The sequence below is a fragment of the Pieris brassicae genome, chromosome Z (assembly GCF_905147105.1).
Source record: "Pieris brassicae chromosome Z, ilPieBrab1.1, whole genome shotgun sequence".
NCBI lineage: Eukaryota > Metazoa > Arthropoda > Insecta > Lepidoptera > Pieridae > Pieris > Pieris brassicae.
The window spans coordinates 11,003,094-11,018,160 of record NC_059680.1 but is presented as its reverse complement, the minus strand read 5'-3'; the positions used below and the strand labels follow the sequence as shown (position 1 = coordinate 11,018,160).

The following is a 15,067-nucleotide window of genomic DNA, read 5'->3' as shown; positions in this document are numbered from 1 at the left end:
AAAGAACATTAATAATTGCCTCAATCTAGTAAACGTAAAATTAATACAACCCACAGACAATGCAAGGTGTTTCCGGGTAATTATAGCAATTAGAACCATCTAGACGCAAAAAGCATTTACTCAAGGCAGTACATACCCAAAAAAGATTAAAAACATGTTAAGAATGTATCGCTGAAAAAATTGCAAAAAAAAATAAGTTGACATTAAATTGAGAATACGACCTCAAAATGGACAAGGCTCTGAGTGGGTTCTGATCATTTTTATTTTAACCAGAAAGCTCGCCTTGTGTTAACATGTTGTAGAATATTCGACAAATCATGTAAAAAACTATGAATCATATGACATAGAAGTGTGTCTGTAAAGATTTCATATTCTATATATAATTAATTGCAGTCCCAACGTTATAATACCGCATAAATCAATTACTTTGAACCTTCTCGATTAGATCCTGTTTAAGCTTATTTTAACGTATAAACTTTGCAGTTTATTAAACTGGTAACCAAAACCAGGAAACGCAAGTTGATATGAAACTGTCAGTCATGAAACCTTGAAAATTACTAACTTTTTTGTAGCGTAGAGTATGGAACACGAAAATTATTTTTACGCTTTATATGTCATCGGAGATTTGTAATGTCATATTGTAGCTGCTTCAGTATTTACAATTTCATATAAAAACTTTTGTTTGATCCAAGAATTTTCTTTACATTTTGCCTTTGCCCCGTAATGTATATTTCAATAAAATCCTTGTTTCTTTTTTTTCATCAGTCCAATATCGTTTTCTTCCACAAAAAACAATACATAGCAGAAACGCTTACCGCTCCGAATCTAATTAAACGAATTTAATATGCTATACCAACAATAATTTAAAATATAATAATGTCGAAAACTTAAATAATCTCGGTCAAGGATAATCTTGCTTTTTACGTGATACAAAAATAAATGCCACCATCGGTTACTTGATTTAGTTTTTAGTTTAACATTGAAGGATTTTAACGCCTTGTGCGTTAACTGGAGGTCACATGCGAACCGGAAAATTTGGTTTTCGTACAATTAATTTTGTTATACTGATACTATGGAGATTTTGTTTGACGAGGTTCTAACTTACCGTAACATATTTTGTCAAACGGCAACTAATTATTGACTACTACATATGTATGTGTCTTTTTTTAAATTACTACGCATATACATCGGGGATTCTTTGGGTTACCTCAGATTTTTGGGTCACTGCTCAACATCTCAGTTGTGTTAATCACTAATCCTGTTTTAAGACATAATTTAGAGTATAATTTTAAGTCTCGATGCTGAAGCGTACATTTGTGTGTACACACTACACAAGTGCATTTTTTGTTCTTTAATTTCAATAAATCACTCCGTAGCTAATAATTTTATTAAACTTCATCTAACACGGCATTACATCACACTTCTACGCGCTGACTTTGCCTTCACACACACACATATATAATTCTGTCTTCCATTAAAATTAGTTAAATGAATATACCTAATATAATTTAAAACTATATTTAAACTTGTACGGACGGCTTGCTAGTTTAATAAAGAGGGTACATCCTGCCATAATGTAATATATTTAAGTTCAAGTTCAGCAAAGGCAAGGTCGCTGAAGGCCAATAGCAATTTCCTCTACTCCAAGTTACTGTAAACTAGTATAATCGATTTACGTTCTAACTGATAATTTCATATCTTGGATTTAATAGGATGAAAATTGGTGCGTGGCTTTTACTGGGACTTTGATAGCGACCGCGTCAATCGTTTGTAGATATAGTCTTGTATAATTCAATTTTAACATTTAACATTTACATTTATTACTAACGAAACACTCAAAATAATAATTAAAAATAACAATAAAAAAATTTGGAAAGAAAAAAAAAGGTGTATGTTAATGTAAGGTGATTACACCTCAACATACACATTAGTGTATGTTATGGTTGTAACTGGCCCTGGCTCAGCATTATGCTGTGGAGCAGACCACAGCGCTGGTCATTCTACCAGGAACCACATTTTGATCTCTTCCTATATAGAGATTTTTAATGAGTTTTTAAATAAGGCCCTATCCCAGCACGAATTGCTGTGTCAGTGTCTCGGGGTGGACTGCGGTACGCAATAGAGATGCCGTATATAGGCCGTAATAAGAATTAGTTATGTAAAACATTAAATCAATGAAATTTTCCAATTTTTTTTCTGAAATGGATTACTTGGCTTACTATATATATATTGAGTAAATTTAAAAACCATGATCTATATACATTTTCGTCATAAAATGAATTCAAAGTGTCAAAAATTGGCTATATTTGGATTTTTTTTCTACCTAGTGAAGTTACTTAAATCGTGTATCGATATCGCTTTCAAAATGGATACATAAACTACTCAACTCTACCACATATTTTTTCTATTCGCCGTACTTCAAGAAATGATGACAAAAAATGGAATGAAACAATGTACTTTTTTGGAGTTGTGCTACCGTATAGGCCCTTAATCTTCCTTTATGACAGATTGGTCTTTTTCTTTATATTCTTGATTTTCTACTTCGGCTAGACGTCGATTTCAATTCCATGTGATAAAATATTTATAGCATAATCTTTTTTCCGGTGCTATTTTTTGTTATTTTGAATTTGTGAAATCTATTTTTAATAAAAGTCCTACATTCATGGGATATAACTTATTGAAAGAGTATAACTACTTCTAAAGTAGATGGGAGACTTCGTCATTACACAAGTAAATTTAACTTATATAAGAATTAATAACTCTGCCATTGTAATCTAAACAATAATTTATTAAAATAACATACAAGTGCGAATATATAGTAAAAAAGTACACGATAAAGCCATTAACGATACAATAAAAAATCATTTATCAACATATCGATATTCACCCTTCAAAAGGTTTTGACAGTACCTGATTCAAAATTCAAAGAATTAAAATAAATTCGAGACACAAGCTATGCAATTATTACAAGTCGTCTATAGAAAATTTCGTTGCTTTTAAAACGTTTCTCAGCTATCATTTTCAATATATTCATTAATATACTTTTGTATTATTAAAAAACATTCTGTTTTAATATTCGCGTTACAAAAACAATTTGAAATTTAATCACAAGTAGTTGTAACAATCTTGTTGATATCGGTGTCATCTTCATCAGCAAGTATCACCGCGTAGCTGTTCTTCAGAGACGTGATTTGATTTTGCAAAGTCCGCAATCGAATTTCAACCATATCAAAGTTCTCTTGAAGGTTGCTTATTTGGATTTGCATGCGTTGACGAATCTGAAAAATCATTCTATCAATTTGACTACAAACGGCCTAACTTCATACGTCTAGGGACATTTAATGCCCACCTTCAACTGCGAGCCGAACGGACCCATTACGGACTCAGCTACACGCGTTACGATGATTTTCATACATGCCTTCTCCGCTTTGGTGGAAGCAATTGTATGAAAGTCATCGTTACGAGTATAGCGGAGTCCGCAATGCTTTTCGTTTGACAGATTGATTCTTGTCAGTGAAATTAGTGATATAGTGCAAAATCAAGTGACAGCGCAAGTGTGGTCCCGCCGCCTGAGCGATATGTTAAAAAATATATTCTATTACGCGCCTCTATACAATTTTTTCACAAATACAGTTGGGAAATTATAATAAACCGAATAAAAATACTAAAGACGTGACCTAAAAATCTAGATACCAGGCCATAAACTAAGAAAAAATACGTCTAGAGGTTTTTTTTAATATTTGACATATAGAAACTTAACGTTTCTATATGTCAATTATAACGCATTCTAATTATGTAGGAATTTTTGTAAGCAAGTTGTTTCTGTCTTTATTCGTTACAAACTTTACTCTTTAATAAATAATTTCATTATTGTATATATCCAGATACACTGACGGCTATTATACAAATATCATCGTTTTTTTTTTGTAATTATTAATTTGCAGTTGCACTTTTCTATATCATATATGTACTTCCTACGAAAGTCTGAGTGACATCACACACAAAACATTCGTCAGCGCTAAATTTCGACACTGAATTCACACAAAATGTTAAAAAACAATGACAGAAATTAAAGATTTTCTATGTTTTATTTGTTTGTAATCAAATACCGTTTAGGTCAGTTTTATCATTAATTCTATTTATGTAACGTTGCTGTTATGGAGTCGTGTTGGCCTTGTGGCTTCAGCGTGCGACTCTCTGACGTCGTAGGTTCGAGCCTCGGCTGTGCCCCTATGGACTTAACTCGCTCATACGAAGAATGGAGGTATAAGGAATGTCTTATACCTAAAATGTTGTCGGCGTGTATCAGGAACAGAAACCACATATTAGAAAAAATCGCATGATAACAGATACAGAAATTTGAGGCCCAGACCTAAAAGGGTGTAGCGCCACTGGTTTTTTCTATAATGATAGTAAGTATAGCAGTAATAAATATATTAAAGGACCAAAATGAAGTGCAGTAAATTTCCATACACTCTGTTCCGTAAATACATTAAACACTGACGCCAAAATATTTGTTGAAGCCTACTTGAATCGGAATATTCGCCATAATCATTCGGGTATACTAATATAGATAATTGAATATATATTTATAATAAATAAACAATTGAACCGATTTCCAAAACTTTTCATAATAAGAATGAATGATCCTTTAGTAACATAGGCAATAAATATCTGTTGCCGAAATATATGAATACACAAATCATTATTGATTTATATCTCGTGTCAGGTTTATTTTTATAAAACAATTATGTATTGGTTAGCATGAGAATAGTTTACGTATATTTCGTACCACTAATGTCTCAGATTTGTTTTTATTTGTATCTATCGAGGAATACCTATAACGCGGCTTTTACTTAACTGGAACAACTCTCGCTCTTCAATCGGCAGCTCATGTCTGAGCGTCGTAGTCAGCAACGAAGCATCTAGAGCGGAGTATCTGCTTCCATCGGTTTCTGTCCAGCGCCTCTCTTAGGACAGTGTATAGTTTTGAAGACCATGAGTCACTTGATCGGTCCATCTGATTAGTGAAGGGCCACGTGTTTTTTGCCTTCTGTGTTACCAACCACGATTAGTTTCTCCAAATTCTCATCGCCTCTGCGCATTGTATGGCCGAAATGAGATACGATTCGCTGTAGGCATATGGTAGACAGGAGAGTCCGTAAGCGGAGCTGGGTTAGGATGGATGTATTGGTACGTTTCGCTGTCCAAGGTATTCTGAGCATTCGCCGCCAGCACCACATCTCAAGGGCATCGATCCTGTGCCTTTCTCGATCCAAGATAGTCGTTGATCAACATGATCAACTCAAGTCCCACCATCCACCACTCTATACCAAGTCCACTTTTCTCCCAGATGTTGCCTAAACGTGTCATGGCATCTTCAGCCATGCCAATTCGCCTTTTTATCGCGGGGTCAGAGCTGCCGTCGTTAGAGATTCGGGATCCGAGATATATAAAGCGATCTACGATACTAATGCCAGGAAAGTTGCAAGTGACACAGAAGCTGAAGCTTTCTGGCTCGATCTACTAACATCAGTTTAGTTTTTGCTCTGTTTACTCCAAAGCCTATGTTTTTGCTTTCTATGCTTTGGAACAGTTCTTCCATATCTTCCATGGATGTTGCCAGAAGAACAGTGTCGTCGGCATACCGTAAGTTTGCTATGTCTAAATACAATGACTAAAACTTAGTTCTAGTTCCTATAAAAGCCTATAAAAATATATATAAAGTCTAGCCTGGAAAATAAAAATATTCACAAGTATCGAATTCCCTTTACCGGAGCGACTGGTCCGTTACATATTCGACCAACAACAGTTGAATCTTGAAACGGAAATCCATTAAAATTTATCTCCCATACACTTACATTTTGACCACCTTTATGGTAGTTAAACTAACATTATCTAATCTATTTGAGATTAGATTTTATCTGCCTCCTGACATTTAAGTTGGCATAATTGATGCGAACTTATTGTCACTAAAATCGAGTTATTGACGATTAAATTGCTCTAATTGCGTTTTCCCACGACTGTAATATATTTACATATTAATATATAATATACTTTATAACTTTATTAATAATAATATATTTGGGTCCACGTGACTTTGTAACACTCACACAGCGCAGTGTTCTATGTAAGTAATAAATGGCGTAAATCTTTGCAAATATCAATTAAAAATTATGCTAAGACATAAACGTATATAAAGTAAAATACATTCATAAACATGTTTATATATTTGCGAAGTATATTGCAAAGGAACCGAAAATCTCCAATATCACTAACTTATTAATAATTAGTACAAACATATACACCTAAGCCTACCTGTTCAGATGTCCTAAATTTGAAATTTCTAAACGACAAATTGCAAAAATATCTGTTAAAATGTATTCCGTTTTTTAACGTCAATAAATGGTGTAATAGCATTGACCGGTTTGCTTGACACATTGTTATTTAAGCGAGGTCTTACTTGATAAGATTTACAGTTTTAAATGTAAAACAGGTCTATACTATATTATTATATATGTTTAATAGGTAATATATTCTTCATTAACACCTCAATGGTAAGGTGCGGAGACCCTGGGCTTAATTCCTTATATTTTTTTACGCTTTTAAAGATACAGAATGGCTCGTGTCTGTGAAGTTACCACAGCACTTTCCAGCAGAGCACAAAAAATATATAGTTCTAGCAGCAAACACAATAGTTCTAGAGTTCCTGATAGTTTTAAGAAAGAGCTCTGCACTTTTTTGCTGCTCTGTCTGTCTATAGATCAAAGGATCGTTACGTCGACAGTCCTTGTTGGTCTACCAGTGGAATAAACGAGTGTGTGTAGTGTGTAAGTGGAGAAGTCTATACGTGGTTACTGTAGTTTCTATTTAAATTTAATTCCTTAGAAGGAGAAAGGATTTAGTCTCCGGTTCATAAAACACAGGAATTTTTTGTACTATTACTGTTTGTTATAATTGGTTAATATGATGTTGCAAACCAGAGCCTTGTCACTATCAATAGCGATACCCATCGCTGCGTTTTATGCAAATTCGATGTATGTAAACTTACGTCATCTCTCTCCTTGAGACAGGACCGACACTGCGCTCGGCTTTGTATCAGCTGTCTCTCCAACTCCGATATTTGAGTTTGCATATACCTACATAAAAAGGGGATGTAATCACCAAAACCGTACACACATAGAATAAAATAAATTCCTCTTAGTCATCAGGTCTTTCCTCAACATTTAATAATAACAAGGACAACTCTTAATGAGTATTAATCCAAAGACTTTCAACTGACTTCAAAAACAAAAGGACTCGTCTGCCAAAAAGCCTCCTAAAGTTTATAAACACAGGTAACGAAGGCTTTATTTCTATAAAAAAGATTGGCCATTCACACCACGTGTAGATCATGAGTGCGAGAACAGCATCCTTATAGTGACAAAAATTATTTTTATAGAAGAAGGGGCAATTGGGCAGGAAGCTCATCTGATATTAAGGGATATCGCCCACGTACTCTCAATGCTGGCATTAAGAATTGGTACGCTCTTTTCATGAAGAATCTTAAGTCGAATTGGTTTGGAAATACTTCAGAGGGTAGATGTTACATATACATGACAGTGGTGGTAAAACTCTGTAATGATTACTTGTTACCAGTAAATCAATAATTATCATAATCTAATGTTAGTAGAATTATTCCCGTCACCAATCGCGCAAAAAGATGCTAGAAGTAGTACTGATAACAGTAAAATACCTTCGCAAAGAATCCGATCTCTCCTTATTCCTCGTTAATGACCTCGCACTTTCAGACCTGATTTCATCCAGATCCTTTACCAATTGAATGCACTCACTTGCCTTTTCTTTATATCTAGCATCTAATTGTGACCATTTCTCTTCTAGTCTTAATATGTTACATCTGAAAACAATTTATTGCGATGTATTTATCATCCTGGACAACGCCAACGTCCAATTTATAAAATGCAGGCTATAGTAGGACATCAGCACTGAATAACGGACCTCGAATCAATAGGTGTTCGAAGTTGCACGCTAGAAGCACGATACTTTTTGAGGCTAAGGCCCATATAGGCCTAAGGGACATGACAGCTAAGGGTGATGATAATAATAATGAAGATGGTGAGGTTGATAATGATAATGATTATCTAGAATCTAAATCTTGCCCTAAATATATATACAGTTACGTGGTTTTAAAGGCTGAAAATTGTGATGGTTTTTAAAAATGGTTACCAAGTATGAATATTATATCCTTTAGTGCCGGGTTGATATGAAGATTATCTAATTTACGTTTGTATTTACTAAAAAAACAAAATTATTGTTTACTACACAAGTATTCATTAAACATTAAAAACACTTACTTATAATCATCAAGAACCCTATTTAAATCATCAATTTCTAGTCGCTTGTCATCCAATTCCGTTTTGATTTCTTTATTTTCTTCAAACAATTTAATTTTATCCCCCTTTTCTTGATTTAAATTATTTACGGCTAGAACGAGCTAAAAGAAAAATATATCAAAACTAATAATTAACGGGGAACTATTTTTTCTTTACATTGCATAAGATATTGAGCCGGCTACTATGCTATTAATAAGAGCGCAGAAAATCCTTTAGAGAGCTTTCCTCAGAGTTGGAAGAACTTTCTCGAAATAAATTTTGGATGGGATAGATTTATGACGAATGTATTGATTGTTTATTTACCACACGATTCTTACTATACTGTAGTTGTAATTTTATTTCTTAAATATAAATTAAATTACACGTGACTAGCCAAAATAGATATAATAAAAACATCAAGCGTAACATCATAACATTAGTTACAAATTATATAAACAGAAAATTGAAATAAATTTGGTCCCTGTGGCAGTGTGCCTTTAAATATTCTCACTGTATTGCGATACGTATATGGTCACCAGTACTATCTACCAGAAAACTCAAACGAGTCCCTTCAAATGAAATCAAAGTTGGAAACTGGCCCATATTTCTGCAGTCTGTTATAGAACATAAATACTGTAATATACTGCAAAAATATGGCATGGATGAAATGGCAGGTGTGTATATATACACTGCTTTATAAAGCAGCTGTGTACATAGCTGTCACTTCATCACAAATACCTTTTCTTTCACCCTGTGTAACTCATTCGATAGTTCTTGTGAATTGTCTTCAGCCAACTTCTGCAGCTGTTTCGCTTCTTGCAATTGTATTTGGGCACCTTTTAAAAGGTCCGGTAATGGAGCAAGTTCTTGTAATTTCTCTTGAAATTGCATCTAAAGTTACGACATTTTTTTAAGCCAAATGAATATCTGAGCGGTTTTGTATATGACCGTGATGCCTCAGGTTCGATAGGCGGTACGCTAAATTGCAATTGCACTAGAATTGATGGTAAGAAGTTTGTCGGAGCCAGAACAGACCGGTTGAAAAGAAGAGTTAGCTAGAGTGATCCCTAAGGGTTCCAAGAAGTTCCGATTGTGTATATATCATAAGTTTTACGAGTCAGTGACATACGGGAAGTATGTAGTAGGAATTATAAAAGCGAAGAAAAATATGAAATTTTCAATAAGAGGTGGAGAGTCATTTAGAAAGATTTTATTATTTATTTAATTACTGGACCGATTTCAGAAATACTTTCACCATTAGAATCCTACATCGTCCCTGGGTAACGAATGCTATGCTATTTGTGTATTTCAAACTTATTAAAAAATATCTCCAGCTATGCAAAGCTGCGACATTCACACAATAAACTTATTAGTCTTATTAAACCGTTTCTTCTTTTTTATCTATACAAGTTAGCGTTTTACCGTTTCCAGAAATAAATTACCTTCATTTTCTGTATTTCTATTTGTATCTGGTCAGAAACTTGTTTGTTATCATACTCGATTAAATCGAATTGTCTTTTGTATTCCTCAACTTGCTGTTGAGCTTGAAGATACTGTAGTAAAGAATGTAATTAATATTAAAAATTGAAAAAATTATGTTGCAAAATAAAACACATAATACGGCCAGATATTTTAAAAAGAGCACAAAACACGCGGCTCCAACCGCTACTCGTGTGGTATTGATACTCTTATACGCGGAACGATCCGATACTTAGTATAGGATACTCTATCAGTATCCAAAACCTTACGCTACCGCAATAGACAAGCGACCCAACTCGCAATTTTATTTATTAGTGATTTTACTTTTCTGTATGCAATCATATAAAAATCTTATATGGCTTCAGAAAAGTTCTATAACTAAAATAAATTTGTATCTGCATAACACAAGACACTGTGATAGTCAATCTGTGAAATTTATTTCTTATTATTTATTATTATTATTATAACATGTTGGAGAAAAAGTTTCTTCGCTTTTTCTACAAAATAGTTTTTTTTTTAATATAGTTTATTTACATTTAACTAAAGTATGTAGGTATCATTTTGTTCGATAACTTTTTGTCATCTTGTAGGTAGGGACATGATCCCATTGCTATAGAAATTTTGGGGCTTCTGCTCAAAATACCGCGACAAATGGTTTTGGCAATGCTCTCGTGATGTTAACCTGACACTGCCTAAAGAATTCTGAAGAGACAGAAACAGGTAGAAATCTGAAGGTGCAAGGTCAGGACTATACGGCGGATGCAAGATTCACAAATGACTACACGGTTCATTAGGTTTCTTATACTGAGCTCATGAGGTACTCAAATATCAAGCTTTTTGTATACCCAGTTTTTTCAAATGAGCCAAAACTGTTTTGTGGTCAATTTTCAGTTCTTCAGCAGCGTTGTAACTACTGATATGCCAATCTTGCTCCACTTTTTCAAAAATGGCATCCATTTTATCCGTAATAGGGCGACCAGAGCGACGTGCACCTTTGACATCAAAATTTCCGGATTGAAAAAACTTAAACCAAATTTCTGCTCCTCTCACATGTGATACTGCACTAGGTCCATAAACATCGCAAATTTCATCATTAGATTCACTCATCATGCCAGTTCGAAAAATATAAAAAAACACATTTTCCTAATTTGAATTTTGAATTATCTTCTTTAAAATTTAAACTTTTGATGACAACAAAACCAGCCAAATACAAATAGTATATCCAAAAAGATTTTATTACAAGTTCATACATACTATAATGCGAAAAGACTTTTTCCCCAACCAAATAGATTATTACTATCTACCACTACATGCTTCGTTACCAAGTATTGTTAATGGGTGCTTCGAACTATCGTATAAGTAATACGTTTGTTACGATACCTTCAATCTGTACTCCTGAAGTTGCTCGTCTTTCTCCGCAATCGTAACCTTCATCTCTTCCACCTCTTCCCCCATACCCCTTAATTGTTTTTTCAGAGACGTAAGTTCTTCGTTTGATTTCTTCCTGGTATCCTATTATTAATTAAATAGATAGAAAACTATAAATCAGTGGCGCTACAACCTTTTTAGTTCTGTTCTGTGTGATTTATGTATCTGTTTCATGATCATTTGTTAATTTAACAGGCAAGTAGGTGATCCTGCGCCTGACACACGCCGTCGACTGCTTAGGTCTAAGGCAAGCCGCGTTCGAGTAAATGTTAAATGCGCACATAGAAAGAAAGTCCATTGGTGCACAGCCGGGAATCGAACCTACGACCTCAGTGATGACAGTCGCACGCTGAAGCCCTGGCCAACACTGCTCATTACAACTATTTACAAATACTCTTCCGATAAACTAAAATACTAAAGAGTTGCTCTGGCAATTATTCATTGAGTATAAGATACATTTTACAATATTACGTAATCATACAATAAATAACTAAAAACACAAAAATCAATTATGTGTCAACCGTCATCTGTCAAATATTAACAATCTGTCAAAGTTAAGTTGGCACAATGCACAATCTGTGCCTAGTTTACACTGAGTTTACTATGGTTCCGTTAAATTTTGTGCATAACGCGTGTGTGTGTGCGTTATAAAGAGCCATAAAAAGAGGAGATTACGTTAGTAAGAAAAATACAATTTAATATAAACCAGTACACCGGGTTTTATAATTGTTTTAACAGAACCTGTGCGACTATCTTATTTTCGTTTATAAATTTAAATATGTATCATGTACAATTTTAAACATTTGTATGCAAACCAGGTACAATAAATTATTATTTTTAACTGAAACTGAGCATGTCGTAGAATAGTAATAATAATTTGTATAGAAAACAGTATCTGTGGGCATACAACGAAAGTACGAATACATCGGGATATAGTTTTCGTATCGAAACCATACAAGTCATGGTATATGGAAAAGATTGAGCTATATTGTCTATTGTTACTGTAAATATCAGGTTAAGGTCAATAAAAGGTTCATTACTATTTATTACATTCTATAACCTCTATCGCGACTTTGATCAAAACCTATGAAATATTATTGTCTTTTGGTTTTACTCACCTCGATTAATGTACTACTACATAACCCATTAAGTTTTACTTCCAAGTCCTTCAACTTTCCTTCATATTTCTCTCTTTGAAATCTTTCTTCTTCTGCTGCAGTTTTGGCTTTTATCAAATCTTCTCTTAACTTCGATATCTTAAAAAAAAAATATAACTATCAATAAGTAAAATCACTTAACTCATCTCGATAATGAACTTCATTAAGTAGTATTATATGATTTGCGAAAAACAACCCCTGCCTCTGCATAATATGACTAACCCCTGCGCGTTGTGTGTGTGTGTGAGTGAATTCAATAAGTGACATTTAAGAAAAATGGAAACTTGCCAATTAGATATAGATACCGGCAAACTTCTTGAGCATTAAACAAGGGAGTGGTAGAAAGTTGTGTCTATGTTATTTAACTATAGAATACTTTTAATGTAGATAACTTTTAAAAATAGTAAGTTTTAATTATTGTAGATTGTTAGTGTATATTAGATATTTTTGAAAACAGGTCATTAGCAGAGGTCTAGGTTCAGGTGAGATGGAGTTATCATGATGCTCATCATCACCACTGTCTTTTTCGTCATTATCATCCTCGGACTCACTAATAACTAAATTTATATAGTTTTTTTAACTATAATTATAAATATCTTGCTGACCCAGCGAAGTTCGTACCGCCTAACGCACGTCAATGAATGTTTCAAATTAGCTGAACTTAATTTATGATTTTATGAAGTTATTATGTTCACTATTTCATTAATAACGACAACCAACATATATCAATCCTTTTTCATTACGATTAACACACAGAGATTATTTTTCTCACCTTTTTTGTTTGAGGGTTTACCGTATTGATGCGTAAACAATAAATGTTTGCCAGTTACGAAACCAATGAATATTTTGTATTAGATTTTTATACTTTAATTTATTTTTCGTCAATTTCCTTATATTTTTATATTATTATTTATAGTTATTCTGCTATTGAGGATTGCAAAAAGCAATGAAAATCGGTCCAGCTGTTCTAGAGTTATAAGTGTACGAACAAACCGGTCTATATTTTATATAAATACTAATAACGTTTACCTGTGGTGACCTCGCGTAATCCATAGTGTCCTCTTGAATTTTGTTTATATCTAAGCATTTAAATTTTTTCTCAATATCTTCAGATTCCTATAAAAATAAGCGCAGGTAATATATTATGCAAACCATATAATACTAAAAATAAACGTAAATAAACACGAATTTAATTATTTATGTTACTCGACTAATACTTGATAGCCCTATTGTTATTTTGATATTTGACTATATTTTTTAACTAATTGTAATTATTATCTACATATGAAACTCGTGAAAACGTTTGTTTTTTCATAGAAATATTGCTATTTATGGCAAGAAAATACTTACCGCAGGCACCACAAATGAAGGTTTCCGAGCATGAAGGTTCATTCTATCCCTCCGGATCGCCTCCAATTCCATTTGAATCTCCTTAACTTCACCTTCCATTGCGCCGATTTGTTTTTGCTGCAAAAAATGCTATAAAATCAATCGTGAGACAAATTACCGTAACAAATCGATAGCAATTGATTTAAAAATAGACTGTACCAGTCACCAGGATATAATTTATTGCAACTTATATCCTTCAACTAAAATCGAAAGATCTAGAAGACATTCGAACTCATTGTCATCATTTGATGCTTATACTGTACATAAAATTGCCAAAAGCGGCAATGCATCGCAATACAAACTTCGTCCTAAGCTTAAAAATATATGACAAGTCCACGGACAGCTCAAATGTTGCCACCATTGCGTTCTATATACTATGGGACTTCACAGATACCGAAAAGCCTGCACGTTATTTTGCTAGTATTAAGAAATTTTATTTAAGTTTCGACCCTATTACGTATTTCCCTATAGGTTTTGTAAACAATTATAGTTTAAATAAAACACAAACAAAACAACGAACAAAATTGTGTTGCGCCTGCTATTAAATTTAGAGCACAATTCATTTTGTGCGTATTGTTGGTAACCAGGTAATTAGAAACCGGCAAAAGTTACGGCTAATAGGTATCAACTTTCTATGATGGAACGATGTAACCTTTATGATGCCAGAATATTTTGGAATTATGACCAAGGCATACCTAATTTTAGCCCTAAGTTGCATCTTTTGTATCCATTTGTATGGAGGAATTAAAACAAACGACAAACAACAAATTTAAAAGAGTAAATAATCATCTACAAATACAAACATAGTTATAATGTTAATGTAGGAATACTATGCAAACATATTAACTTAGGCAATACAATTTTGTTATTAATTACGAATTGTATAAAAACAAAATGAATAAGTTAATTTAACGTATAATTTGAACTAATTGAAGTCAGAAAACACAAAAGTTTAATTTGCTGTTGCTACTTAGATTTAAAAGCTATATCAGTATGACACTTACCATCACAGACGGTTCTGCATTGGAGTCACTTGGTGTAAGCGGAACCTTAAATGGCCAATATTCTGATTGTGGCATCTTAAAAGTACACAATTTTTTGTGAATCTGTAAATTCGAGAAAACTATTCAAAAATATATGTATGCAGTGTCAATGAGAATCGTGACATAAGTCAAAACATGTGGTTAAACTCCTTGCCTTCAGGTATTTTTTTCTTTGATTCACAGCTCCAAATTCAAAATG

The 15,067-nt window shown here is 33.4% G+C and overlaps 1 protein-coding gene across 4 annotated transcripts; it reads right to left on the bottom strand.

Moving 5' to 3' along the window:
* Positions 1–2,742: 2,742 nt before the first annotated feature.
* Positions 2,743–14,978, bottom strand: LOC123718532 (outer dense fiber protein 2-like). Of its 4 annotated transcripts, none has more exons than XM_045675134.1 (11): positions 14,830–14,978; positions 13,787–13,903; positions 13,466–13,552; positions 12,398–12,535; positions 11,232–11,363; positions 9,815–9,925; positions 9,111–9,263; positions 8,355–8,494; positions 7,736–7,897; positions 7,052–7,139; positions 2,744–3,278 (listed from the first exon to the last, which is right to left on the bottom strand). In XM_045675134.1, exons 1-11 carry the CDS (start codon positions 14,902–14,904, stop codon positions 3,102–3,104), a joined length of 1,380 nt encoding a protein of 459 aa, XP_045531090.1. In that variant the 5' UTR covers positions 14,905–14,978; the 3' UTR covers positions 2,744–3,101. The 4 variants fall into 4 exon arrangements, with proteins under 4 accessions (XP_045531093.1, XP_045531090.1, XP_045531092.1 ...); XM_045675136.1 differs by lacking the exon at positions 14,830–14,978 and adding an exon at positions 13,985–14,092 and having other exon boundaries at positions 13,787–13,915; XM_045675135.1 differs by lacking the exon at positions 14,830–14,978 and adding an exon at positions 13,985–14,090.
* Between the last annotated feature and the right edge of the window lie 89 nt (positions 14,979–15,067).

Bases quoted from the DNA above. Each gene is read 5' to 3' on its own strand.
- LOC123718532 (XM_045675134.1), bottom strand. From the start codon at position 14,904: ATGCCACAATCAGAATATTGGCCATTTAAGGTTCCGCTTACACCAAGT. The intron at 13,553-13,786 runs GTAAGTATTTTC...TTATTTTTATAG, and splicing joins CTTCATTTGTGGTGCCTGCG to GAATCTGAAGATATTGAGAA. The intron at 3,279-7,051 runs GTAAGTTTACAT...ATGATTTTTCAG, and splicing joins GTCTCAAGGAGAGAGATGAC to ATTCGTCAACGCATGCAAAT.